We start from the raw sequence: 27,966 nt of genomic DNA, 5'->3' as shown, positions 1-27,966 counted from the left end.
ATGTTCATGTTTGCCATTACAAATTGAAAGTTTACACAACCCCTGATAAAGCATTTAATGTTTGATTAGAACTCATTTGTATGCACTAGTTATAACATATTTCACTTTACTAGACTTTATAATCCAGTGCCTGTTATTGTTCTAAACAGACGATAATGATCACAATAACAACTGCTGGATAAATGTATATCAATACAAGCTTCCATACAATTTCAGGAAGAGAAAAGACTGAACAGACCCAAGTGTCATATCTGAAGAATTTATTGTTCTGACATTTGAACCCAAGAGCATCATAACAGGCCAATGAGGATATTTTAAACAATAAGAGGGGGGAAAATGACAAAGCAACTGAATTTGAAGAACATCTGACTGATGGGAAGTAAACCAATGACCCCAAAAAGGAGGGAAGGGGCGGGGCATTCAGTCGTTCACATTAATGTACAGCAACAATAAAAAAAAATATTCATGAGCGTTTTCCTTGCCTCTGTCCCAAGAGGGGATCATTAATAATATTAATATCAACATCAATAAAAAATAATTACAAGTTATAAAGAGAAGCCAATACCACTGGGGAGAGTGGCTGGTGGCTGCGTCTGTGTAAGTGAGGAGAGAGAGAAGGGAGAGTTGAAGAGAAGGTTATGGAGGGCAGGATGTATTTTTGACTGTCTATGCAGAGAGGTCACTGTTCTCAAACCGTTCCTGATCATACACCTCAGCGATGACCTTGCGACCTCCGAACCAGCGGTTGTTGAGTGCCTGAATGGCCTTGTTCATCTCTGATGCCATGGAAAACTCCACAAAGATCTTGACAATGACTTCAGCATCCTCCTCCTCACCCTGCTTCTCCTGATAGATGATCACTCTATTAACAGCTCCAAACTTCCCACATTCCTCCGTTACTTCTCCTTCCAGATCGTCATCTATGTCCTCAGGTCCAACCATGTTCCTGAGCACCATAACCGTAGACTGTGGAAAGAGCATTCAAAAAGAGTCTTAATTATTAATGAGAAAAGTTTGGTCTAACTTTTCTTAGTTTGTGCTTCAATTAACAGAAAACATTATCTTTGTTGTTATTTTGGTGTTGCTCATAATTTCCCCTCTGTTTTTATAAAATTTGAGTTTGAAATGAATTTTGTTTTGTGAGGAGAACTGTTGCGGAAAAATAAGAGAACCCGATTTTAAGTTCATAGTGGTGAAGTTAGACATTCTGGCGGTGATTGTGAGAATAATAAATGCATGTGGATATCATATAATAATGTCTTTAGTAAAATATGCTAGAGAAAAATGTTTCTCTTTCTTTTTGGCATTATCTCCCGTGTAAACACATTTCATGATGGTAAGTTTCATTTCCTTAATTATAACAAATGTAGCGTTGTTTTTAAACTTGTAGTCAAGCTATAACGTAGGCTTTTTATATTTATCATGTATGACACAAACCATGAAGGAATTAAAAACTTTTTTCCATTTCTGGGAGCCTCGTATAGAGGTCTCTTTGGCCCATTTTAAACGAAATAAAAATATCTGCTTTATTTATTTAGAAGCAGGTTTTTTTTATTTTTTTTATATATATATAATTTCATTTTATTAATAAAAATACAACACCCACCATTGAAGTAGTAAGCACCGAACAACAGACAAATAAAATATAAACTGAGGTTACAAAAGTGATTCAGTCAAGATCAGTGAGGGATTTTCTTTTCTTTTATTCTTTCATTAACATTATAATGACTGGCGGCAGTGGCTGCTGTCAATAGGTCTCATTCATGAAACACAAACAGAACAAATTTGTGTGTAAATCGTGTGTAAAGTGGTTCTGGCGTAAATTTTCGGATTCATTAAAATGTTCGTATTTTCAAAATGTTAGTTGGTACTGTACGAAAGAAATCTACACCTGCTCCCAGCCACGTGTAAATAGTGCATTTAACATACGAACGTTTTGCTCATTAATAAGGCTGCATTTATATTCACCTTAATCGGGGACATATTTACAGAGAATTGTAAAAAATATTATATATAGTAATTACATACAGTTTTTCTTTTTACTTTTATTATGAGAGCCAGTAATAGCATCTGCAAACGGAACACTTTAATCAAATAATTGTTTTCAATAGGTCTGAGCAAACTTATAGCCCCTTAATTGTTATGGAAATTGTTTCTTTTAAATGATGCATTCATCGCATGTAGATATGCTCTATGATGATGGTGGTCCTCCTCCAGTTTGAATGTGATTTTTTCAAAGTAAACTAATACTTTTTTTGCAGTCAAGCTTCATGTCGAGCCATTTTCTTTTCACTTCTGGGACTGTTCGATTAACAGATGAAACTCCATTAACAGCATCTGTAATAATCTGCCAAGCTTCCATTTTTTTAGGACCCGATATGCCACTATGTACAGTCGTGGCCAAAAGTTTTGAGAATTACATAAATATTAGTTTTCAAAGAGTTTGCTGCTAAACTGCTTTTAGATCTTTGTTTCAGTTGTTTCTGTGATGTACTGAAATATAATTACAAGCACTTCATACGTTTCAAAGGCTTTTATCGACAATTACATGACATTTATGCAAAGAGTCAGTATTTGCAGTGTTGGTCCTTTTTCAGGACCTCTGCAATTCGACTGGGCATGCTCTCAATCAACTTCTGGGCCAAATCCTGACTGATAGCAACCCATTCTTTCATAATCACTTCTTGGAGTTTGTCAGAATTAGTGGGTTTTTGTTTGTCCACCCGCCTCTTGAGGATTGACCACAAGTTCTCAATGGTATTAAGATCTGGGGAGTTTCCAGGCCATGGACCCAAAATTTCAACATTCTGGTCCCCGAGCAACTTAGTTATCACTTTTGCCTTATGGCACGGTGCTCCATCGTGCTGGAAAATGCATTGTTCTTCACCAAACTGTTGTTGGATTGTTGGAAGAAGTTGCTGTTGGAGGGTGTTTTGGTACCATTCTTTATTCATGGCTGTGTTTTTGGGCAGAATTGTGAGTGAGCCCACTCCCTTGGATGAGAAGCAACCCCACACATGAATGGTGTCAGGATGCTTTACTGTTGGCATGACACAGGACTGATGGTAGCGCTCACCTTTTCTTCTCCGGACAAGCCCTTTTCCAGATGCCCCAAACAATCGGAAAGGGGCTTCATCGGAGAATATGACTTTGCCCCAGTCCTCAGCAGTCCATTTACTATACTTTCTGCAGAAGATCAATCTGTCCCTGATGTTTTTTTGGGAGAGAAGTGGCTTCTTTGCTGCCCTTTTTGACACCAGGCCATCTTCCAGAAGTCTTGGCCTAACTGTGCGTGCAGATGCGCTCACACCTGCCTGCTGCCATTCCTGAGCAAGCTCTGCACTGGTGGCACTCCGATCCCGCAGCTGAATCCTCTTTAGGAGCTAATCCTGGCGCTTGCTGGACTTTCTTGGACGCCCTGAAGGCTTCTTTACAAGAATTGAACCTCTTTCCTTGAAGTTCTTGATGATCCTATAAATTGTTGATTTAGGTGCAATCTTAGTAGCCACAATATCCTTGCCTGTGAAGCCATTTTTACGCAACACAATGATGGCTGCATGCATTTCTTTGCAGGTCACCATGGTTAACAATGGAAGAACAATGATTTCAAGCATCACCCTCCTTTTAACATGTCAAGTCTGCCATTCTAACCCAGTCAGCCTGACATAATGATCTCCAGCCTTGTGCTCGTCAACATTCTCACCGGAGTTAACAAGACGATTACTGAAATGATCTCAGCAGGTCCTTTAATGACAGCAATGAAATGCAATGGAAAGGTTTTTTTGGGATTAAGTTAATTTTCATGGCAAAGAAGGACTATGCAATTCATCTGATCACTCTTCATAACATTCTGGAGTATATGCAAATTGCTATTATAAAAACTTAAGCAGCAACTTTTCCAATTTCCAATATTTATGTAATTCTCAAAACTTTTGGCCACGACTGTACGCTTGAAAATAAAATGTGGCATTTTGAACCAACTTCTGATAATAAAACTTCAATTTCTGCATCTAAGACATGTTGAAATCCTTCATTTGGTGTCATAATATGATGCCCATATATAGTCGTCAGTCTGATTTAATGGGCGGGATTTATGGTAATTGAGAATGAGCGTGCACGCGAGTCCAATTTACGACAGTGAAATGTGTGTGTTAATGAATTCCAATCTATCACTTCTGATGTTTACAAAGTATTTGTCTATCAGGAGAAGAGTTTTTGGGAAGGTCTCTTTACACGCAAATCACTCACATATTTACTCATATTTACGAATGTTTCATGAATGAGACCTAATGCACGGATCCAATACACCCTTGTTTTCTTTCTCAACTCTTTACGCTCACTCTATGTCCCATAGACATAACCAATTATATTTATGGGATATTTTGATATAATTGTGTTTTTGTCCATTTGAATTTGTAAGAATGTGAGAAAAAGAGCCCAGTCCAGTGGTCACGTATATACTGTAATTCCTCAAATAAAAACCGGTAGTCAAATAAATGCTGGGCCTCTTATAGTGCCCGGGGGCATGGTCAACAAGGACAAATAAAGGCCGGTCTTAAATAAAAGGCCTCTAATAAAAGCCTGCTTCAAATAAAAGCCTGTTACCTTTTGCAGTTCAGGTAAATAAAGGCCCCGGCTTTTATTTGAGGAATTACGGTATATGAGGCAGCTTTTGTGCATCTGCTTTCTGTGTATGTGTGTGCCCAGAAGTGAGTTCTATTTTATCTTCTTGCAGTTGAATCTTTTGAAATAACAAATGTGCATAGAGGAATCAAGAAGCAGAAATCTAAATTTAATTTTATAACAAGTAATCCGATTCCTGATTTCCAAAATTGGAATATATGATATATGATGACTATGGGGTTATGTTTATCAGGCCACTTTTTTCGCGATACTTAAGAGACATCATCGACATATGATAATATCGTCATATCACCCAGCCCTAGAGCAATGTAGCCAATCACAGATATATCTGTTGATTTCTTGAATGCAATGGCCAATCAGAGGTGTTTAGGTTAGTCAGAATCCACTCAAAACCCAAAACACCAGACTTTCTGTTCAGTGTCAAGCTCTTTAAGCTTGTGAATCCTCATTACAACAAAGTGAGGGTGGACACTGTTAGACAACTACACTAATTATAATTATTGTGAGATTGCGATGAACAGAGATAAGTAACTAGTAGGTAGGTCAAAGATTCACTGACACATTCATAAAGTCAGTTACACTGTTCCTGAATGATTCAGCTGTTCGAACTAATTGATCAAATTAATAATTTAGTAACAGACAATGACTTGACGCTACCTACTGGTAGTTTGTGTACTTTCATTAAAGTATAATTTCAGTTCAATTTAATATTTCTATATGGAAACCTTTATATTTAAAACAATTTCCTAACATTGTTATGAAGTTAAATGCAATTATTCGTCCTCTGAGACTCATTAAACTGTTTTAATTATGCATTTTGAAAAAGTTTAATAAAAAAAGCACATTTAAAAAGGTAAGAAAAAAAAAGACCTTAGAAATCATTTTAAGGAGTCAATGCCTCCTAATAGGAAGGTTAATTTCTCTCAATGATCAGGTTTTTTTGACTGCTCTTTGGTGTAGGGCTCTGAGAACCAAAGTATTTTACTTAATTGATTACCAACCTCTTGTTTCCTCAACAGTTTCTGCATGACCATATGTCGGGCGCTGCTGCCAGAGATGCTCATGTGTTCCTGTTCACTGAGCATTTCCTGACCCGTGCCGTCTTGTGCGGATTCTTCCTCTTCTTTTTCCTTCTTCGCCTCTTGGGCTGCAGCCACAGCAGCAGACAGTGATGGCGGAGAGGCCAACACCGGGTTCACAAGACCCACCTGAGGCACAACAGGGAGAGTGGGCCGCGCCGGTGTCACCCCTAAACAGAATCACAGTAGTCAGTATATTAACTGTGGTCTGACATGAATTTCTGCTAGACACCTAATCAATCCCTCTCTACACAAGTGAAATTGGCTTTTTACCAGAGGAAAATTAACATTTAAGTGCTTTACTGATAATCTTCCCCTCCAGTGAGAAGCTAACTGTAATGACTGGAACATATTTGTGACCCTGGACCACAAAACCAGTCTTAAGTCGCTGGGGTATACTTGTAGCAATGCTGTTGATGAATTATAAGAATTTTTCTTATTCTAACAAAGTAATATTCAAAATCACGTTATTATCTCTCTCTTCATCAGATTGTTTTCAGATTTCAGAATCAGGCAAAGAAAAAACTTTAAATCTAAATCTCTCTCTCGGCTGCTTCATGTTAGCAGTCAATGTGGCAGAAACATCCCCTTCATATTACTGATACTAAAATATAGCAAACTAGGTCATTTAAATCAATGAATGACTTTGAAAATGTGACCAAAATGTCACTGGCTCTATCACACGTTTGAGCTTTCGCATTTACTGCATCACATCTTATGTTCGTGCATTGATCAGCTGTGAATAAAAATTCAAATTAAGTCTGAATTTATGAATTATGCACTAACCTGTCAATCTCTTAATTCTTGGAAAAGATCAGGATGAGCATGCAAATGCTTTGAATCCTGTGGTCAGTTCGTTCACCTTTATCATCTGTTTTGTAATGCCATATTTCACTTCTACTGTTCTCTGTATTTATTAGTTTCGGGTGCGTTAATGGTTTCATCTGTTTGATACATAGTGTTGTTCTTCAGGTTTACCGGTTTCGCGACAATAATATAAACATATATCAATTGCAAGCTTATTTATTTAGCTTTCAGGCGATGTATAAATCTCAATTTAAAAGATATATTTGACCCTTATGACTGGTTTTGTGGTCCAGGGTCACATTTGGTCAGTGAGAAACTTCAATTCATTAATGAAAATTGATTAATGTGCCAAGCAGTGGTAGAACGGACATTTTTTACTGAATAATTTGGCTGAACCATTTCTCACAGAAAAAAAAACACCCATGTAGGAATAAGACAGTTTCAACATTATTCCTCTATACCTGCTTGCTTCTTGCCTTTGTGACTATGTTGAACATTTAATAAAAAAAAATAAAAAATAAGATGGGGTCACTTTGCCCCTCTCTGATGCAGCATCTGTTCTCTTTGGGCTTGCCTTCAAGATCAATTCCACAAAAACACACAGGATCTGAGAGACTCACTGGCCAATAGGAATGAGAGATTTGTTTATGAGGGGAGGGGTTAGAAACAGTCCTCTTCAAACTTGGTTGATCAGTGTGCAGCAAAGGGAAAGGGTCATGGCGAATGTGGAGAATAAAGACAGGGAGGGGAAGAAAGGAGAGAAAAAAAGGAAAAAGAGAGAGACAAGGAGAGAAGAGAAAATAAAAGAGAAATCTATTAGTGGACACGTCCCACGACAGGCCACGTTAAACTGAGTACTGTGTAGGACAACAGAAACCTGAGGGAAAGAGATTTTGTGCACATTTAAGCTAATGTGGAAATGGGAGATCACGGACAGCGTTTAGAAGAAGTAAAACAGACAGATCTGAGTACAACTACTTGTGTAGCCGTAAGCAATGTGTGGGAGGACATGCCTGCCGAATAAGGGCTTTAAAAGAAAAAAGGCATTTGTTTGTAATTATCTTTCAGTTGAACTCCTGTACATATTCCTAACAATCCTGTTTTCAAAAACATGCATATTACACCCAAGTGAAGGGCCCCACTCTTACACAAGTCAACCACATGCAGAACAAAAATACTGAAGACATACAACAAGATTAAGGCACACCAGTGAAAACACTTTGTAATAGAGGGCCACAGTAATGACAACACAAACCACTTCTGAATGCACCTACCTGTAATGACCCCTGGGGCCTGAGCTGCCATGACGGCCTGTGGGAGCTGAGGCATGTTCAGGCCCGTCCCCGCAGTCATCGCCCCCAGAATAGATGCTCCTGCTACCGCTTCCTGGAAGAACAGAGTGGGACATATAGGAACACCGCCTGGACAGCGCCCGTTAAAAGCACATATAACACCAACACGAGTGGACATGCACGTCACAGGACATGAGACAAAAAGACCTTCGCACACACAGACAAGCCTTGGGCCAGCTGCATAAAAGTGGGAAGTTTGAGCTTATGGGCTATTGAGAATAGAACACTTATATTGACCGTTTAACTGTTCACCAAAAATATTAATTTTGACTGATTAATACTTCCAGTTAAACAGTGTAAAGGGTTTTCTTTTTCAGTTTGCGTCATTGTTAAAGAAAAATGATCTATACTCTATAATATTTTACCTTGCATTAAGTACCTGCTCTACTTTCACTTTTTATCTTTTTGAGCATTTAAAGACAGTAAAGACCAAGGGGTCTTCTTTCCAAAACATTAATATTGTGCATGTAGCACACTGAGGTCAGGAACTGTTGCAATTTTAAGTTAGGCAGGCCATTTTCAGTGGTCCCAAAATGGGGGGTGCAGATTAACAGGTCAACAGTCAACATGCCCAGCTGTCCCTTAACCATGTGTGGATACAAATTATATGGCAAAACATTAAAAAAAAAAGTTGATTTCTTAAGCCAAGTTGGATTTTGTTCATTAGTCTATACAGAAAACCTAGAAGGAATCAAACTGTAAAGAGTGTTCCATCAATCAGCAAACTACACCAATAAAAGTTAGGGGTCATATGACCATGCTAAAAAAAGAATATTATTTTGTGCATTTGGGGAAGTTGTGGCCTGGTGGTAAGAGAGTTTGACTCCTAATCCTAAAATTGTGGGTTCGAGTCTTGGGCCGGCAATACCACGACTGAGGTGCCCTTGAGCAAGGCACTGAACCCCCAACTGCTCCCCGGGCGCCGCAGCATAAATGGCCGCCCGCTGCTCCGGGTGTGTGTTCACGGTGTGTGTGTGTGTGTTCACTGCTCTGTGTGTGTGCACTCTGGACAGGTTTAATGCAGAGCACAAATTCTGAGTATGGGTCACCATACCTGGCTGTATTGTCATGTCACTTTTTTTATTTAATGTTTATGCAGCTTAAGTTTCAAAAACTATTTTCCATATAATGCACATTGTTTTTCCTCGCTCTTCCTTTAGGAGGGTGTGGATGGGTCTTAATTTTTATAAAGAATGTAATATAATATACACCATCAAATAATCCTGAAAAGAATGCATCATGGTTTAAACATTAAACATTAAGCAGCGGTTTTTAACTGATAATATTTGGTATATAATTGATTTCTGAAGGATGATGTAACAATGAAGACTGAAGTAACGCCTGCTAAAAATTCAGCATTGCCAAGACACAGAAATGAATGATGTTTTAAAATAGATTAAGAGAATAAAGGTTTTAAATTAGGGATGCACAGAATCTTCGGCAACTGATATTGTTCGGCCAACATAGAAAAAAAGCTCTTTCGGGGTTTGGCTGAATAAATGAAAACACAATAAATTGTATCGAACTATGATGTAAAGCAATCAAACAGAAGCATGCACTAATGCAGCAAAAATGTTGGTAGTGTGAAAGCATTTAAAATTGTCTGAGAAAGGCACAAAAATCATTACAAGCACTGACAGCGAGTCTTGTTTAGGGCTGCATTGCATGTCTTCGATGAAAAGATGAAGGGTGTTTGTTGCTGGTTACTGTATGATGATTAAAATCGCAAAAAGGCCTTAACCAGTAAATAAACTGCAGAACTTTCTTTTCTAATACACACGAATTGCATGTATTCTGACAGTGTTGCACAAGCTTCCGGCGCTATCTGTTTGTTAGACAGGGTTCAAGTCCAAATGTGCACTGAAAGTGTTACTCACCAGCTGCTCAGTAAAATTATGCATTTCTAAAATAAAATAGAACAATAATAATGATAATAACAACAGCTCTATTAATACATTTATCATAATCATTCAAATTGGGATCTGTAAAACCTCTTTTTTAAAAATAAAAAGTCTCTTCTACTCAGCAAGGCTGTATTTATTTGTACAGTAAAAAAGTATATAACTGATTTAAGTGGGTCTCAAAAATGTTATATATTTTACTAACTTATTAATTTTAATTTAAATTGTGCTTTGTTGGTATGGTGTCTGCTGAAATGTAAAAAAAAAAAAATTTGTTGTTTTGTTACGGATTTTTGTCCTATGAAAAGCTGGCCAAAACAGTAAAAAGCACATTCTATTTAATTTATGCAATGGTAAAAAAAAAATATATATATATATATATATTATTACAACTTAAAATAGTTTTCTATTTGAATACACTTTAACAAAATAATTTATTCCTGTGATGCAAAGCTGAATTTTCAGCATCATTACTCCAGCCTTCAGTGTCACATGTAACATCCAGTCTATCACATGATCATTTAGAAATCATTCTAATATTCTGATTTATTATGAGTGTTGGAAACAGTTCTGCTGTCTAATATATTTGATGAATAAAAGGTTAAAAAGAACTGAATTTATTCAAATAAAATAAAAATTCTAATAATATATTTTCTTTACTATCACTTTTTATCAATTTAACACATCCTTGCTGAATAAAAGTATTGATTTTATAAAAAAAGAAAAAAAAAATTACTGACCCCAAATTACTGACCAGTAGTGCATATTGTTATTACAAAATATTTATATTTTAAAAACATAGCTTCTTTTTTTACTTTTTATTCATCAAAGTATCCTAAAAAAGTATCACATGTTCTGAAAAAATATTAAGCAGCAGAACTGTTTACAACTTTGATAATGAATCATCATATTAGAATGATTTCTAAAGGATCATGTGATAATGATCCTGAAAATTCAGCTTTGCATCACAGAAATAAATGATAATTTAAAGTATAATAAATTTAAAAACAATTATTTTAAATTGTAATAATATATCACAATATTACATTTTTTTCTGTATTTTTGATCAAATAAATACAGGCTTGATGAGCAGAAGAAACTTCTTTCAAAAACATTAAAAATAGTAATGTTTCCAAACTTTTGGTCTGTACTGTATATATGTATCTGTGTGTGTGTGTGTGTGTGTGTGTGTATATATATAGACACACACACACACACACACACATACATATATATATATATATATATATATATATATATATATATATATATATATATATATATATATATATATATATATATATATATATATATATATATATACACACACATACACACAAATATATATATATACATACATATACACACACACACACACACACAGGGGAAAAAATAAAAAGCGAAAAACATTGTTCTCTATTTGGTCCAATGTTTCATTTTGATCGGCTCTGGCCAAGAATTTTCATTTCAGTGCATCCCTATTTTAAATGGCCAATTTTAGATGACAAATTATATAATATAAATAAATTGTTATAAAGTATTTATGACCACCAAGACTCAATGCATTTTATTTAAAATCTTACAAAAACTTCTGAATGGTAACATATGCATTAAAAACAGCCAAAAAGCTCACAGGAAATGGAAAGTTGCTTGACAAACACATCAGTAAAGTGTTGGCTCAGACAGTGTTTGTGCATCTAAACATTCAGGCATTACATGCAACTAGGCCCAAGACCTGAAATAGGCTAAAGGTCAAGAACATATGACAAAACAAGCTAAACGGATCCTTAGACATCTCTATAAATTATTAACTATACATTTATTTATACAACACTACATAAGTTATAAAAATATGCACTTATCTGCTTAACATTATTTAAACTTTGACAAGCATAAGACAACACAGGACAATTACATCACTGATCATACAAATTTACATTGTATATTTAGTATTAGTATAGCATATAATATGCCAATTTTAGCATGGTCTATGCTGTAGCATAGATTTAATAAAATTCTCTTAAACAGAAGTAACCCACAATAGAAAAATGCCAAAAGGGTATTTCAAAATTAAAATAGTAAAGGCACACCCATTAACAAAGGACGATTATGAAAAGCCTAAAGAGTTTAAACAGACATCCAGAATTATATATTCATAATTTAGTGGGCCAAAACCCAAATTACAGATATGAGGCATAATGTAGCTGAAATTTTTTGTCAGAGGTGCTACTTAAAGTCACCTGCAACTAAAACTGCTCAGCTTTCAAGTATATAGCCTGTCTTTAAACCTAGCACAATATAGAGCAATGAGAATAATTGTAACTGGGAAGTCCTGATGACAAGACTCTCCCCACACTCATATTCTACACAAAACAAAAACGCACCAGCGTGCTTTGAACAGAATTTCCTGAAGGATTTACCAGACAGTTGAGGAAGTCTTCTGTCCGATTCTCCGGCTGGGACAGATTCCATGCCATCTGTTTTTGGAGTTTACACGCTATGTTATCTTTCTGCATGTAAAAGCTCTGTCTCAAATAAGTAATGCTGTGTCATAACTGAGTCTTCATGCCAGTCAATGCCTAAGCTGACTCAAGCCCTCACATACAGCACCAAGTGCCTGCTCTAGCCTGCTAAGCGAATTAAAAATCACTCTGCCTTACTTTACAAAGGAAGGCTTTTAATTGCCAAAAGGAAGCAGCTGCTCACACATACACACACACACACACACACACACACACACACACACACACTCTCTCTCTCTCTCCCTGACTAACAATAGATAATCAAGGTGTGTAAATGCTCACCTGCGCTGTGATTTTGGCGGTGGCGGCCGCAGCCGCTACGGCAGCGGCGGGAGGAAGGCCGCCCGGCGTCGTTGGTGTCAGAAGGGGCATGGGGGGTGTGACTGCTTTGCCCACTCGCAGGTACTGACCGCCCAAGTCGAAAAGGTTCATGGAGGACACTGCATCCTGCGCAGACTGGGCCTTATCATATTCTACAGAGGAAACAAGGAAGACTAAGACTCAACAGCTTCTAAGAAGACTCAGCATTAATCTACCAGAGCTCTGAGACAGTTACTGTGTAATTACCAGCGGGCACTTATGGCACAAATGTCCGTAACAGAGCCTAAGAAAACAACGACAACAGAAATAAAAACTTACTATGAAAGCATGTGAGGAACCTGCCCCCACCCTTCTCTATCCCCTGTGAGACATGTAGAGAACAGCATTCTACCATGACCGACTGCTCTCAGTCAGATACATTTATATGCAACCGAATGGGTGTAGCAACCACCCGCTTACCTATGAAGCCATAGCCTTTGTGCTTTCCCGTCGTGGGGTCCCGCGCCAGGGTGCATGACTTGATTCTTCCGAAAGCCTCGAACACACTCTTGATGTCCTCATCTGATAAATCGGGATGCACGGATGCCACGTAAATCCGGTTGAAGGCGCGCGCTTCTTCAGCTAGCTGGTCTATGATGGGTTGAGCCTGACCAATGTTGCTTGGTCGTCCCACCTACAAGTGTTGAAATAAGAGATCAGACATGATTGAATATGAAAGACTGAGAAAAACAAATATCACGAGTACACTTGCGAAGTACTCACTTTAATGTTTCTACCGCCCAACATAACGGAGTTCATCTGTTCTAAAGCGAGCTGTGCTGCTTCTGGTACTTCATATTCTACAAATGCAAACCCCTGCAGAAAGAGTAGCTTAATGTAAGTTAAAAAACAATGAATGAAGAACAAAAAATGGTTTAAAAAAAGAACTTCTGACCTTGTGTTTTAATGTAACAGAGTCCCAGGACATGTCAATGCTCTTAATGGGACCGAAAGGAGCAAAGGCCTGTCTGATGGTGTCTTCTCCTAGCTCATAGTAGATGGACCCAACATAAACACGGCACATTATGGCTAGTGCCCGTTGCCTCTGTGCTGCAACCTGCAATGGGAAATTCAGTAGATCAGATGAGGTCATGCCAGGCATATACCGTATTTTCCACATTATAAGGCGCACCTGATTATAAGGCGCACCTTCAATGAGTGGCCTATTTTAGAACTGTTTTCATATATAGGGCGCACCGGATAATAAGGACCATAGAATAGAAGATACTGCAGTCAAACGTTTGACTGGGTTTGCATTATGCATCCACTAGATGGAGCTGTGCTAAACGGAATGTCAACATTTTGACAGAGCGCCTTGATCCATATATAAGGCGCTCCGGATTATAAGGCTCGCTGTTGTTTTTTTTAGAAAATTAAAGGCTTTTAAGTGCACTTTATAGTGCGGAAAATACGGTATTCATCATCCACAGTGTTCATCATTAATAGGCTTGCTCCAGTGATTGAGGATAGAACCAGCAGACAATAAACATGCTGGAACCATAGACATAGCACTGGCTTTTCTTTACCTCCTCCCCATTACACACATGTGTACTGAACAACCACATGTATGCCGATAGAAGGAGGGAAGTCAAAGAAGGTTAATGAGATTACTGGAAGAAATTGTGTTGGACTTACAGACTGTAGTGGTGAGAGGGGATCTCCAAAGCCCATCGTCAATGAGGCCATCTGAAGGGAATTAGGGAGCTGTCAGGAAAAATAAACCAACTTGGTAAGTCGATCACTGTTGTGCAACTTGTTTTGTATCATGGTTTATGGCTAGGCAATATATCTAACGATATGATCATGTGCATCTAGTCAGTAAATCTGGTTCCGTGATTGGTTCGCTAAATCGCCATTACCTGCTTTTAAATGGAGCAGCATTTAATAGACAGAGCCGTATATCACTGACAAGCTACGCAATATCACGTTCATTTTCATTATCGGATAGATATATCGCCCAGCCCTACCCATCGTTGGAAGATGTCAGATTAGGATAGAAAGGGTCACTGAGACATATCACTCATATTATGATTCCTAATTACAATCATTAATAGATTGTGTACACACGAATAACACTTTTTCTTTTCTTCCAACAATATAGCCTTCTAACTGAATCTTTCCCTCACAACTATAAGTGTCAAAATAGCTTCACTATGATATTTTTTACAGACCTAATTGGGATTAGCTGCGAGTGACTTTAGCGTATATTTGGCATTATATGTTTAATAATACTATATATCTGTCCCATGTTCTCGTGCAGTTTTACCTGTAGGTTGCTAAGCTGCTGTTGCTGCTGATGGGCGAGGGTCTGCTTGACCAAGACGCTCTTGATGCTTTGCTCCATGGCATACTTCTTTGCCTGCAATTGAGAGCACATAACACAAAATGAATACCCACTAAAATAACTTCAAACCAACTCAGCAGGGCCAAATAGCCAAATCTTGAAATACTTGACTTTAACATTTGTCTATGTCCGGGACAAGTGGATTTTTTGAATAGGGCAAGTAAAAGAGAATTTCCCATTTTCCCCAAACATCAGCACAATTGCAAATGACATTGATTTTAAAAACAGCTCATTTAACAAGTAGTTAAAGAAATTTACATTTTAGAAAATACTGACTGATAAAAATTGCATCTCCCGGAAATCCACAGCTGTGTTTTGTTACTGATTTAGTGTTTTTGAACAAATTGTGCGAGTCAACAGTTCAGTGATTTGCTTGTCTTTTGATTCTTTCTTGAATGTATCAGTCATTTTAGTGAATTGGTCGAATAAATTACTCAATTACTTATTAAGAGAGTCTCCAACAGATGCCACCTACTGGCGGTTTATTTTCATGTATCATTGCATTTTCACCAACACTTTATATTTGTATATTCAAAAAATGTAGAAACATTAGTATCACCATTACTTATGTAGTAATTCTAGTGATGCACCGAAATGAAAATTCTGCGCCGAAACCGAAAATTTAGGATGCACTTGGCCGAAAACCGAAACTGAAGCCGAAAATGGCTTCTTTTAAAAACGTATATATATATTGCTTTGATTTAATGGATCTGAATTGAAAAATCACATAATAATCAAACTTTTATTAACAGTTACATAACAAAACATAAAATATTTTTTACAATAAATATAGATAATAATTATTCTTCAAGTTTTATGTTCCATCAAATAAAATAGTTTTTTAAAAATTGTGCAAAAAAATCCACAATTTTGGAGATTTTTGCAGAACAAATGTTACATATTGCAACTTTGGTGTCCTCTCGTATAGGGCTGTCACTTTTGTGAAGAAAAAAAATCCTGTTCGATTTTTGAGACATAGGCAAAGTGTTCATTGAATCGTTAGTAAATTGCCTATATTTGGGCGTTGATCCGTTTTTCAACGCCAAATATAGGCAAATCCACCGACAACTAAACAGGCATTAGGGCGAACGTAAAGAGGGCGCTTGAGCCGCGCACAAGTCAGCAATGTGGACTGCCATAACATCAATGAAAAACATTACTGAAGGCTACATTGATATTATGCACTAATAGGCTCTGTCTGTGTGTGTGTGTGTGTGTGTGTGTGTGTCAGAACCTGCAGTTGCTGTGTGACGTGCGTTCGCTGCGAGCGTATAGTGACGAGCTGGACGCGCTCCGAGAGAAGGCCGTTAAAATCGATTCCCTGTTTTCGTTTTCGAAACTTGTGTTGGTTGGTCCGATCGATTGTGCAGCTTTTGTGACAAGCTCTTTTTGATTGTGACAGCCCTTTGACATGCTTAATCTTTGATAGGCAGACGCATGATAACAGCTCGACCGTGATTGAAACCTAAGCGCTTGCTCACGGATGGGAGGTAGAGGTGGGCAGATCGATACTAATAACGATAATATCGATACCAATGTTGGTATCGGTATTGATCGATACCAACGTGAAAATATCGATACTTAAGTTTCAGTTTCTCTCGTTTTGCGACCTGGCCGTGTTTGTCAAAATGCTGCTGCTGTCACAGAGCAGAGCAAGCTCTCAAGAGTGCTGCTCGTGCTCGACACTGCTCTCCTCCCCCTCTCCTGTGTTGTACCGTCACGTGACTCACCACTAGCGCTACCACCAGCAGTCAGGCGCGCATTTCTAACAGCAGTCAGTCAGATGCGGAGAATGGCAGCAGAGAGAAAGAGCGAGGAGCGTTGTATGGCTGTATTTTCAGGCCGAAAATGAGACAACAGCGACTTGTACCATTTGTAGAAAGTCTTTAAAATACAGTGGCAATACAACTAATTTGTACAATCATATGAAAAATCACGGACCAGAAAATGCAGAGCTGCAGAAACGGAGAGAGGAGGAGAAAAATCCCCCTACCCCACCCCCTGGCCCCGACAGACCCGCGACTCAGAGGCAGAAGTCACTGCCAGAGGCATTTCAGTTTGGCAGAGAATATCCAGGTAGATAAGAGTGATGAAAGACATATTTTAGTCATCTTCAGCATTAGTTAATAATAATTAATAACTGGTCATTTGTTACTTTAGTCAACTTAAGAATTATGCTAAGACCTAGAAGTAATACACTAATTCCATTGAAGCGTGTTATTTAAATGAATACATTTACTGGAACTGAAACAAATATACTGAATATAATGTAGGTCATATTTGATATTTGAATATAATTACCCTTTTTGTGTTAGCTGTGAAAGGGATATTAGTTTCTTTATTTAAACTACACGTAGATGTGCACCAGACTTAATTATTTTTATTATTTATTATTTTATCAATAGCTGATTCTCCAAGAGCAGTGGATATTACAAGGCGCCTATCAGAAATGATTGTGAAGGACCTGCAGCCTCTTTCCATAGTGGAAGATGTCAGCTTCAGGAATTTTGTAAAGAGGAGAAACGTTATTTTGTTCTCATTATATCATATTACAAGGAGAATTTGTTTTACATTTTTTATATTTATTGTGAAGTAAAACTTTGTGACTAAGAAAAAAATCCTGAAAAGAAGTGCACTAAAGAGGAGAATTTTTTTTTTGTTAACATGCTACTTGAAAAGAGAATTTGTTTTTAAATTTTTATATTTGGGAAGTAATCATTTTGTAACTTTGTTTATTTAAATAAAACAGAAGTAACCAAAAGTTGTTTCTGAACAAAAGCTTTTGTAGTACTGATTAATAACCCATAATGCAAATCACTAAAACAAATTAAAAGTCATGAAAATTCATTTAGATTTAGGTTGAAAACGCATCCACCTTAATTATTAAAAGGTATCGGTATTGGTATCGGCAATACTGGCCCTGTATTTACTTGGTATCGGATCGATACCAAATTTAGCGGTATCGCACACCTCTAATGGGAGGGGCGGGTGACATTCATTTTCGGTTTACGTTTTCGGCTGTTTTTTTTATTTCGGCCCGAAACCGATAATGCCATTTCGGCCGAAAATTTTCGGTGGCCGAAATTTCGGTGCACCCCTAAATAATTCTGCAATGTAAATGCATTCTGGTTACCGCTGAGCTTCATTCGGGCTTCAACAACTAGGACTGCATGATTATGACAAATCATAATTGTTGATTATTCCCTTGAAATTGCAATTGCGATTAATTACGATTATCACAATTTACATTGAATGATGTTTATACCATTGTTTGATGCATCTGGATGCCATATTTTTATATGAAAATAAGCTGAAAACATTAACTGAAAAACTTTGTGCTTTTCTATAGTATTAAGCCTCAAATGTCAACTAAACATCAGATTGGTTTCTTCTTTAAATTATATAAAAGTAAAATTTGAATGGTATTATGTTATACTAAAATTAAAATAATGGGAAAAACCCTTAAGATAACATGTAGAAAGAAAAAAAAATGTATCTTAAGAACGCAGAATAACACTGGACACAATTAGAAATTCAATTAAGTGTGCAGCCCTAGTAACAACCCTATAGTGTCTTATTCTAATTGAATTTATTGATAAAAGTTCAGAATTTTACATGAAAAGAGACGCACTTAAGTTTAGGATAAAATTTCAATTTTTAAAAGCAAAAAAAAAAAAAATTTGATTCAGAATATTACATTTACACCACACACACAAAAAAAACCCCTCCAAGGCTTAATGTTAAGCCCTGGTTCAGGTAAACCAACATACTGTACCACTAAAATTTTATTTGATTTATTTGATTGATTTCACAAATCTGCTAAATTCACAAATGTTAAATGAGAATCATCCTCTTTAAATATTGTCCCAGCTATTGAGAATAGTACTAGCAGATAATCAGATGCCACTAGCACCGAAGGCATAGCACTGGTTCTGCTCTTGTCCACTGCTTGCTTACATGTGCACTGAGCAAACACATGCTTGTAACGCTGGAGGACATGAAAAAGATCACAAAACTAGAAATTAAAGCCTCTGTCTGATACACTTGTGTACTGTTATTGAGTATGCTAAAGTCACGCATCAATATCACTGATTTAAGTACCCATATGCAAAAGCAGTGTCCGGGGTTAGTCTCACCTTCTGTAGCGCCTCCTGCTGTTCCGGGGTGAGGGGCGGCAGGCCGAGCTTCGAGGCCGTGCTCTGTCCATTCTCCATCATCAGAGCCTCACCTCCCTGCACAGAGCACAGGCATCTGTCAGACCTGATGAACGTGAGCTGCAGGGGAACTGCACATCTACTCAAAACACACACTGGACAACTTTCAACTTTAAAAACCACCTAGTTTAAGAGCAAACTCAAATTACATCAGTCATACAATAAATCTGGAAAATATTTCTAAATTATGAATTTTACATGAATTTATTTTACCATTTTAATTGTTTTTTCTTTTCTTTTTTTTTTTTTTACAAAAGCATAAAAATATAAAAGCAGTAAGAGAGCTGGAAACAAGTTCTTGTATTTACATGACTTCAAATGATTCTAGATCATTTGAGCTTGCTCTAAATCAGCTGTCATTTCAGCACATGTTTGGACACCTTCAGTTTAGCATAGGGCTTTGTTAAAGACATTTTACACGGAACTGAAAGGGCATTGATAATGAGCCTTCTGTATACATTTAATTAACAGGCTTCTCAGAATATTGTAAGGGGAACCATGCATTTGTACCACATGGTGACTTCTCCCCCCAGTGGAAACACTGAGATATTTTATTTATGTCAGTCAATGGAGGACCCTTTACCCTTAGAGTGCATATGCTAAAGTGAGCCCCCTATTGATAACTACAGAAGAGAAAACTTAAGTACCTTTGCTCAAATGAACTCCACAGTGGTGCACTGCCCCCCCTAAGGAGGTTTGAACCCAAAAGGTTCTGCCATTGGCTTTGGAAATATAGTACAGTCAAGAGATATGTTCTACAGCACAGACGACACAGAGAGAAACGACAAAAAGGAAAAAAGGAAAAGAAAAAGACAAACCTACTTAGAACAACAGAACTGGATAGGGAGACAACAATTTGAACCACTGACATCCAAATCCAGGAAAAAAAAAAGTTGTCTCTAATGGCGCTTTTCCACTGTGTGACACGACTCGGCTCGGTTTGCGGCTCCACTGCAGTTTAGTATCACTTTAGAGTGGACGGGATTATTTGCACCGCCTCTACTGCCGTTGACTCCTGAAAAACTTTTGATTCCGCGTCGCCCCATCAAGCTCTCTACATATGTACTTCCACAACACCACCATTTTTTGGTTGTTAAAAAAAAAACAGGTGTTCATTTGAATCAGTTGCATTCGATTCTTCATTGGCTGTGCTGATTAAATCTAACGGTTCAGTTGTGTCTCTGTGTTGCAAGTTCAGTGAATCAGGTTGTGACAATTCTCTCTGGCCAATAAGTGATCAGCAGAGTTTACAAGACACGTTTTGGCAAATGGTAACGTTCACTTGATACCTCTACTGGAAAAAAAAGGTACCAGGTACTGTACTCAGTGGAAATCCTCCCAAAAGTGAACCATATCGTGCAGTGGAAAAGCGCCATAAGATGTTTAGGACATGAAGCCCTGGGTGACAAACTTTAAGGCAATATATTTTGTACACATGTTCTGTGGCAATGATCCTTAAAGGGACAGTTCACCCAAATAATGAAAATTGTGACTTATGGCCCATTCACAGCAAGGATGATAACTATAAAACTTAACAATAATCGTTCTAATTGCATGACAACAGGGACACACTACAACCATAACAAATTAGAAACTCTATTATTGAAAAAACAATAACACCTTTCTTATGAAACATGAACAGCCAATCAAACTTTATGCTTACAATTAAACAAAACATTATTGCCCATTGGTGTGGATTCTTATATAGATATTTAGTTATCATTCCTGTGGCCCGTTCTTCATACCTCACTTAATACATCTGAGATGATTTGACAGATGCCAGGAAATAACTAGGCAATTTTAACCATGCCAAGTGCATTTGACCCCCAAAGCCTGGTTCGTTTGACTAGTGTGATCGCTCTGTGCTGCGCTCGGACGTGGTTCATTTAGCTGGCCCTGACCGGTTGGAAGAGGTGAGCCAGAGCACAGTTCAGTTGGGCTCGGGCGCGGTACACACGTAGTGCAAATCACGCCCGAACATGGAACAGCTACTATTTTGTGTGCTCACCTGTGATCATTATGACCACAAACACATAATATTACTATAACTAGAGTCCACTTTTAAATTAATTCAATAAAGTATTTACATTTATAATGGGTCTGTTTTTCAATTTATTGACAAACTGGAATAAGTCTACGATTTAAAGCTGCAAATTCTTTCATTAACATCAGCTGCCTCCGTAATAATTATCTGATAACGTTACTTACAAGTGAAAGTCAAGGCATGGCATAAATGACAAATTTATTAGGCAAAATATTAGCAAAAGTGGGTTTCTTCGCTATATCGCACATGACACAAGCATGCTCCGACCCGGAAAGTTTAGTGCAAATGTGAGTGCAGGCCAGCGGGGAAGCGGATAATCACACTCCGGCTCAGTTCAGGGCAACCGTGCCTAGTGTGTGTACAACATAAGATTACTGCACTTTCTCGTGTTCCCCAAAAAGGGCAGATATATCGACACACAAAATCACGATCAGCAATGCAGCAAATTGCTGGCAGCAAGACAGCAACATAATGACATCATATAATTAAAAAAGACACCTGACAAAAAATAAATTTCTGGACTTTTAAGGAAACAGCCAAGCGAACATGATTTTTTATATGATTACCAAATATTTATATTCACGATTTCTAGTATTTGTACAGGCATTACATTTCTATTTCAATGTTGCAATTAGCAATTCAATTAATTTTATTTCTGAAACAGATCTGTAATGTGACAGTATGAATTCAAGTCGGAGGGTCAAGATGAAGTTATCTGCATCTCCTGTGCTCCATCAAGCCACTCCCATAATATCGGTCACCACTCAAATTAATGCATGGCTCAGATTAACTGTATAGCATGTAAGACTCAAATACAATTATAAAGTAATTATTTTATCATGAATAAATATTTAAATGAGTAAAACTGGCTGTGTTTATAGTATTATAGACTACACAACATTATTATATTATTTTTCAATTATTATTATATTAAATAACTTTCCCTGGATCAGTAGTGTACTCATCTAATAAAGTAGCAGTGGCTGGGACAGATTTTAACTATCAATTCTGCTTAAAAATTGTGATTCTGTTTACATGAAAGCTTATGGACCTGTCGCTATGACAGCAACTCCGGGATGAGCATCAAAGAACCAACCAATCCAAGATCATGTGAAATCATCAACAATAAAATCCAGCTAACAAAGTTAACAAGGTATGAAGAACAGACCCCGGATGTGAACAGGGCTTTAATCATGTTGTTCCAAAAACATAGGATTTTTCTAGACTAATGATCTTCACTCAATAATGGCTTAAATTTTGTTCCGTTTTGCTTCAGAAGCTTTATATAAAGTATAAGATGCTTTTATGATATTTACTTCCTTTTTAAAGAATGAAATAAGTCCTTTATGGAAATATGCAACGAGGACAACCATGAAAATTACTCCTATTGCATTTCATAGAGTTAAGTCATATAGGTTTAGTACAGTGGTTCTCAAAGTGTGGGCCATTCCCGTCGGGGGGGGCGTGAGTACTGCAGGGGGGTCGCGGGCCATCAGCAGAAAAAGAAAAGAAATAAAACCGCAAAAAGCCAAAGGACGTAACTTATGGTGATGGATCAGTTTGTGAAAATGAAGTGATAAGCCATAGATCAAGACGCACAAACCCAGGCAGGTGCTGGTCATTCAAAAGCTAAATTTAGAAAATATGATGAGAAATACACTGGACGCGACAAAGCAAAGGCTGCAAATCATTTTAACTTTTTGTCAGTACGTCATAAATAAAACATCAGTTTAATGTTGGGGATTTGTCATGTGGCACCGCATCCAGTGTAATTGGCGTCACTTGATTATAATGGGCTTAACTGTATTTTGCCGCTTGCGTCCGGTGTAGATATGGAGTTAATTTTATCGATGAGGAGGAAAGGCCTGTGTGTGTCCTGTGCCTAAGCGGACAGCATGAAACCCCACAAAAAAAACGATTTATATGAAAAAACTAAAGAAAGAAGAACAATAACAGTTACTCTATATGTGATTTTCAATGTTTCTAGTGTTGCATGTGTTTTTTTCCCACAGTAGATTGTTTAAATTAAAGCATTAATTTTAAATAATGTTTATTGAAATTATTTGGTAGTCTGAGGTGAGATGAGGATTCGGGAAAGAGGGGGGCTATAAAGGGATGCTCGACCAAAAATGTTTGAGAACCACTGGTTTAGAACAACATCAGGATGAGTAAATTATTCCTTTAATTTGACAGATTTGTGAATATTAGCACAAAAAACATACATATTGCTTAAAGGGATAGTTATCCCAAAAATAAAAATTCTGTCATTAATTACTCACCCTCATGTCATTCCAAACTAGGGCTGTCAAAATTGCTCAAAATTGACATTCGAATATTCCCTCTAAAAATTACACGAATATTCGAACTATTCGAACATCTGGTTGCGCATGTTGTCAATGACGCACATTACGTCAATAACAGGCAAAAATAATACAGAGACATAACTACTTGTATAGATAGTCTATTTAAGTTTAAACATATATGACAACGTATTACCTACACAAAAACAAGGAAATCAACTAATGGCCAAGACTGCAGACCTCACGCTCTCTCACCCTCACGTTCTCTGCGCATAACGGTTTAAATGAACAAACACATTTTTGTGCAAGCAATTTAAGGTCGCGACTGTTGTCCCAAATATAGCAGGCTTCATTCAGTGATTGAAACAAATATTATTAATATTAATTGAAGTTTTACAGCATATAGAACTGACATTGAATGCTCCGAGCGAGCTGTGCTGTGGTAAACATTGAACTTTTCCTTGACATGAAACGATAAATAATCAAACCTCGCTTCCATTGCTTGACAGAACTCCCCGAAACCTGCCCCATCCGCGATACTGATCGGTCTCATGTCCTTACAAATGAACGAAATGTATTTATCTGTTATGGCCTCTTGTCGTGTTGCAGATAAAGTGCTTGCGTCGAGCGATGCAAAGTAACGTTAAGTGTCAAGACGTGACTGTTTAGCTGGAGTTCCACACATTATGCCATGCTCATTTGGGTGCACATTTTTGAGATGTGACCTCATGTTGCTAGTGGTCGAATGGTATGCTAACTGTATCTTAAATAGCTTGCATACAAAAATCTCGCGGGTCAACAATTTTACCTCATTTTCTCTGCTGCGGTCGAGTTGGGCTCTGCACTTGCTGGCATCTTCCATGAAGACGCGTCAACTTTCAGCAGTGATGCTGTGCCAGACAGTGCGACTCCTGTGAGGCTGTGACCTGTCCCTGAACCCTTAGGCGCGCTAGCGCACCCACTCGCAAAGCAGACAACCACGCCTCTACTACCGCGGGCCTTTTTTCCACATTTTTTTTTTATTCGAATATTAATTTTCACATTCGAAATTCGTTTTTTTTAAAACTATTCGAATACATATTCGAATTTAGAATATTCGTTGACAGCCCTATTCCAAACCCGTAAGACCTTCATTCATCTTTGGAACACAAATTAAGATATTTTTATGAAATTCGAACGCCCTGCATAGACTGACACGGATAAGAACAAATTGTTGAATACAGTCTTTATTGTTTGTTTTCTTTGTGCACAAAAAGTATTCTCGTAGCTTCATAAAATTATGGTTGAAGCACTGATGTCAAATGGACTTTCTGGGCTTTGATTGTTTCAGGGTCGGAAAAAAACTTTGGATTTCATTAAAAAAAAAAATCTTAATTTGTGTTCCTTAAAAGAACGACAGTTTTATGTGTTTGGAATGACATAAGTAAATGAATGACATAATTTTTATTTTGGGGTGAACTAACTTTTTAAACTCATCCAAAAATTGCAGTACTTGAGCTATCAGTATGGTATGACTGGCCTGGATGACAAATAACAACCAACAACAAAAACGTTTTTTTGTTGTGATTCATATGCAAATAAAACTATTATACATAATATACTGGTGACACTTGAACGACACAGAAAGGAAGTACAGGTTGCCTCCTGTTGTTTATCAAATGTAATACTCCAATAACTGATAAGCAATCAGACAAATTCAAAGTTCTTTGCAAACCACTTCAATATCATGGGGGGGGGGGGGGGGGGGGCATTGTCTCGGGGTGAGCAGTGGATAGGCCACCTTACCTAGCACCTGCTCTCCGCTGGGCTGTCTTGTGAGATTATATATGGGGAGCTTTTACAGTTCAATACAGAGTCTATAAGGAAAGAGAGAGGTTTCAGTAAACTCAGGTGCACTGTGTACATTTCCCAGGTTAAAAGGGTGAACTTAAATGTTTGTCAACCTCACTTTACCTATAATAGCATGGGGTTTGAGAGGTCTGTAAACAGACTAATGTTAGTCTGGAGAACGAATGACTCTAAATTAACAATTTAAGCGGCCTGCTCTACTACAAACACATTACCTAGTTAATGTTAACATCAAGTTACCACACTGACTACAAGGTCAAAAAGACTGCAGTCAATAAAGTATGAATGTGCCCCATATGTTTTCAACGGCGATTAGGCCTTAATGTCTAACGATACTCAATTCGACACTCAAAAAGATTGTTCCACTGCAATGCACTTTTTCAAAAGCGAATAGTAAATGCAAACAAATCTTATCACCGTGAACACATTAAACGGAAACATTTAGTTTCTTGCGTGCCGTGCATTAGTGAAGTCAGTTCAGCTTATGCAGGACAAAGTGAACGAGTTAACACGCTAGCTCAAGTAAGTTACGAATGAAGAAAGCGAATGAGCGCAGGCGTTTTGTCACAAAAGTAGTAATACACCGTTAAAAACAAACACTATAAACAAATCCTAACAGTTAGAAATGACTTAGTCAGTCGAGAATGATTTAATCGCTGTGATTGTGAAAAGACACGCAGCAGCTACAGCAGCAGCAGGCCAGAGGGAAAATCCCGCTCTCGGTGCGCTAGGCTAGTTGGCAATACCCCTGTTTTTCTAACAATTTTAAATGAAACCTCTGTCCAAAAAACACTACTATATGCACTTGAAATATTACTGTATGTGTATTAAGAGAGAAGTTAAACAAAATATTACATTTACCGCTGAAACAGCCACCGCCATAGAGCAGACCGTCCAGCGCTAACGTCCACACGGCGAGGAAGACTATGAAATCTCGCGATACCGAGAGAGCGTTAGGTAAGAGGCGAGGAGCTGCAGTGTGGCCCATCAGGCTGTGATTGAAGGAAAGCAAGTCTCGTCGAATAACGAAATATAATGATGTACGTTAGAGAGCACAATACAATTTAATTTCTCATTTTCTTTGGATAATGTGAGTTGCAATTGCTAAGACGATCGCAAAAGATTAATTAATATTTCTAGAGAAATATTGTAAAAGTATATAGAGGGTCCGGGTTAGTTGTCACATTTTTTTATTGCAGTTGTCTAAAAAGGGGTTTATGAAAGTACGCTTCTAGACCATACATGCCAACCCTCCCTAATTTTCCGGGAGACTCCCGAATTTCAAAGCCCCTCCCGAAAATCTCCCGGACCGACCTTTCTCCCGAATTTCTCCCGATTTCCACCCGGACAACAATATTGCTACACCATCCGTCACTGGGCGCCGTTTTAGACCAAACGCTTGCGCTCCCATGGCGTCTGTCGTTGCTATGCAACCAAACAGCGCTCTCCATGATGACGACGAAGAAGTATCAGCAAAGGATTAATTGATTTCTAGCCTCACCTCGGCTCGCATTAGCTTTACTACTAGATATATTTCTGGAGATGAGAAGGAAAAACCCGCCTGGAAAAAGTAGCGCACCACCTTGCTTCCATTATGAGCGTGCTCACCGCGGCCGGGCACCTACGGTTGAAATAACGACATTGAGCGCGAAAAAGATGCGATATGTGAACGGCCCCTAGAAGCAGACGTCTGAAATGAAAGGCAAGAACAGCTATTTATTTAGCTTTAGACTGTTACATGAAAATTTAAAAATGAAATGTCATAATTATAATGTTTTGAGAGTTTACTTATGCAATTGTTGCATTAGGCTATGAATTAATAAATGTTTATTGATAAGATCTAGCTATTTCATATCTCTTAATTTACAGTAGCTAACAAATTAGGGTCTAACCTCCTGAGGAGAGGCCTTAAGGAATTGAATTTGTCAAATAAATGAATTACATTTTTCTTTGCGTTTGTGTATGTGATATTATATATGGCGACACATCGTTTGTGTATGTGATATATATGACGACACACAACCCCCCCCAGCCCCCCGGGGTCCTTTTTAATATCTCCCTAATTCTGAGGTCTCAAGGTTGGCAAGTATGTTCTAGACCATAGACTGTATAAAAACAGTTCTAGACACACGTATTCAATTATATATATTAATAGCTATTACGCTATTAGTGATCATCTAACATCAAGCAGCATGTTGTTTTTTAGCAATATGAAAACAGTAGAACAGATACAAAATAAATAAATAAATTTAATGTAAAATGAAAATGTAGAAAAATACATACTATAATTAATTACATTTATGACAGCTGTCCCTGAACCTGACTGATCACACTACATATTTAATTTGAAAAATACGTTAATTATATATTAGAGCTTTTACACAAAATAAATAAATTCAGCCATATTTCAGTGTTAATTATATATTTTAATGTTATAGTATTTCATGTCACAGTATACAATTTCAACACAAATAAACATAAGAAAATACAATAAAACTGCCCAAAGCAAAAGTCTGGTTAATGCATTTGATTAAGATGAGATAGGAATTAG

General features: G+C 37.5%; 1 protein-coding gene and 2 non-coding genes across 10 annotated transcripts; all 3 read right to left on the bottom strand.

Annotated features, from left to right (window-relative positions):
• Positions 1-245: 245 nt before the first annotated feature.
• Positions 246-26,364, bottom strand: puf60a (poly-U binding splicing factor a). 8 transcript variants are annotated; one of them, XM_059501689.1, is made up of 14 exons: positions 26,277-26,363; positions 25,353-25,423; positions 19,871-19,978; positions 19,146-19,241; positions 14,932-15,024; positions 14,301-14,369; positions 13,561-13,722; positions 13,389-13,481; positions 13,086-13,299; positions 12,588-12,778; positions 12,204-12,260; positions 7,805-7,916; positions 5,646-5,893; positions 246-966 (listed from the first exon to the last, which is right to left on the bottom strand). In XM_059501689.1, exons 4-14 carry the CDS (start codon positions 19,224-19,226, stop codon positions 667-669), a joined length of 1,620 nt encoding a protein of 539 aa, XP_059357672.1. In that variant the 5' UTR covers positions 19,227-19,241; positions 19,871-19,978; positions 25,353-25,423; positions 26,277-26,363; the 3' UTR covers positions 246-666. The 8 variants fall into 8 exon arrangements, with proteins under 8 accessions (XP_059357672.1, XP_059357673.1, XP_059357670.1 ...); XM_059501690.1 differs by having other exon boundaries at positions 26,271-26,348; XM_059501687.1 differs by lacking the exon at positions 19,871-19,978 and having other exon boundaries at positions 26,277-26,364.
• Positions 14,112-14,249, bottom strand: LOC132097023 (small nucleolar RNA SNORA57). Its single transcript, XR_009422631.1, has one exon. It is a non-coding gene; the product is annotated as a small nucleolar RNA SNORA57 (small nucleolar RNA).
• Positions 18,869-18,988, bottom strand: LOC132097024 (small nucleolar RNA SNORA57). The gene has a single exon (XR_009422632.1). It is a non-coding gene; the product is annotated as a small nucleolar RNA SNORA57 (small nucleolar RNA).
• Positions 26,365-27,966: the final 1,602 nt, after the last annotated feature.

This window comes from Carassius carassius, chromosome 20, assembly GCF_963082965.1.
Source record: "Carassius carassius chromosome 20, fCarCar2.1, whole genome shotgun sequence".
In the NCBI taxonomy this organism is placed as follows: domain Eukaryota; kingdom Metazoa; phylum Chordata; class Actinopteri; order Cypriniformes; family Cyprinidae; genus Carassius; species Carassius carassius.
The sequence above is the reverse complement of the archived record's forward strand: the minus strand, read 5'-3'. Positions and strand labels throughout refer to the sequence as shown.

Bases quoted from the DNA above. Each gene is read 5' to 3' on its own strand.
- puf60a (XM_059501683.1), bottom strand. From the start codon at position 26,297: ATGGCGGTGGCTGTTTCAGCGGTAAAT. The intron at 13,482-13,560 runs GTCAGAAGTTCT...CTCTTTCTGCAG, and splicing joins CTGTTACATTAAAACACAAG to GGGTTTGCATTTGTAGAATA. The intron at 12,779-13,085 runs GTAAGCGGGTGG...TTTCCTCTGTAG, and splicing joins CAAAGGCTATGGCTTCATAG to AATATGATAAGGCCCAGTCT.